This window comes from Camelina sativa, chromosome 20 (genome assembly GCF_000633955.1).
Source record: "Camelina sativa cultivar DH55 chromosome 20, Cs, whole genome shotgun sequence".
NCBI classification, from domain to species: domain Eukaryota; kingdom Viridiplantae; phylum Streptophyta; class Magnoliopsida; order Brassicales; family Brassicaceae; genus Camelina; species Camelina sativa.
Genome location: NC_025704.1, coordinates 3,459,793 through 3,461,088, shown reverse-complemented (window position 1 = coordinate 3,461,088; position 1,296 = coordinate 3,459,793). Strand labels below are relative to the sequence as shown.

The 1,296-nt window shown below is 31.3% G+C and overlaps 1 protein-coding gene across 1 annotated transcript in view; it reads right to left on the bottom strand.

Annotated features, from left to right (window-relative positions):
- LOC104769029 (serine carboxypeptidase-like 35) overlaps positions 1-1,296 on the bottom strand; it is a 5,280-nt gene that overhangs the window by 1,507 nt on the left and 2,477 nt on the right. The window contains exons 2-3 of the mRNA XM_010493150.2: positions 548-655; positions 268-456 (exon numbers count right to left, since the gene is read on the bottom strand). Of these exons, the coding sequence (XP_010491452.1) occupies positions 268-456; positions 548-655 (297 nt within the window). The remainder of the gene's footprint in view (positions 1-267; positions 457-547; positions 656-1,296) is intronic.

Below are 1,296 nucleotides of genomic sequence, written 5' to 3'. Positions count from 1 at the left end.
AAAAAAAAAAAAAAAAAAAAAAAGCAGTGTTAAATTAATCTTTATTTATATATACACTGATATACATACAGATTAGAGTGTCTAGCTAGTTCGGCTAAATCAGCTAAGACTTTAAGAATCTTATGAATTAAAGACAAGCAACTGAATCCAAAAAAGTTTAAAGTCATTACAAACCAATAATGGAACAAGATTTATTCGTTTATATTTTAATTATATTTTATTCTAGTTCATAAATCACTTTCTTTTTTGGATGAATAAAACACTTACCGGCGTAACTCTCCCCGGAGATGTAAAACTCGTTGGATCGGAACTCAGGGAATTTCATGAACCAATTAATCAAGAAGACAAGAGAGTCAGCAGCGGTAACTTTATCTCCAAGCTTCTGAAGATCCATTGAGTTATTGGTATACGAGAACCCAACCCCAACCGGGGCTTCCAAGAACAGCATATTAGCCTCTGCACAAACATTTTTTTTTTATGTAACTCCAATTTATATATGTACACACGTAAATAAATCGTATAGAAATAGTAATTTAATTCGTTGTACCTTTGTTCCAAGAGAAATCATTGTAGGTAAGGTTGGAACTGTTGGTGTGGACAAGGAAAGGGCCTAGTTCTTGTGCAGCTCCATAAGCTATTGATGAGCACCCTGGTCCTGCACATTTTAGTTTAAAATTAAGTTGATGAAAAAGTTTCACCAGATATATAATACAATTCACAAAAAGAAATGTTATTAGCGATTCCATCCCAAAATTATTATTAATTATTTTATGCGGAATAATTTCCATCGTTAAAACGTTCGGCAGAAATCATAAAACATCGAAGTGTTATTGTAACTTTATGGGGGAGAATTTCGTGACGTTAGTAACAGATCAGAATAGCAATGAAATTACTCATATATTTGTATGGTTGGTAATAAATGCCATGTGTGATTAGTATAGCACAAATTTTGGAAAGAAAGAAAAATGAAACTTTGACCAAAGTAAATGATAGTAGTATGAAAGAGAGGTAAACGAATGCAATCATACATGGGGAAAGATGGAAAAGAATAGAGTTCACGGATTGTCAGACATACATCTATAATTCGGAAAAAAAAAAATGAACTAGACTACTAGACGTCAATAGATTGTCACGAGTTGGTTTTCGAAATCAAAGTATTAATTGTGTGTACTACATATATTAGATATATTTTAGATAACTATATGTTTTGCAATTAATTAATCTGATTACAATGGATTCGGAATTTTGGATGTATCCTTCAATCACGTTCACTCACTTTTTTTTTTTTTTTTTTTT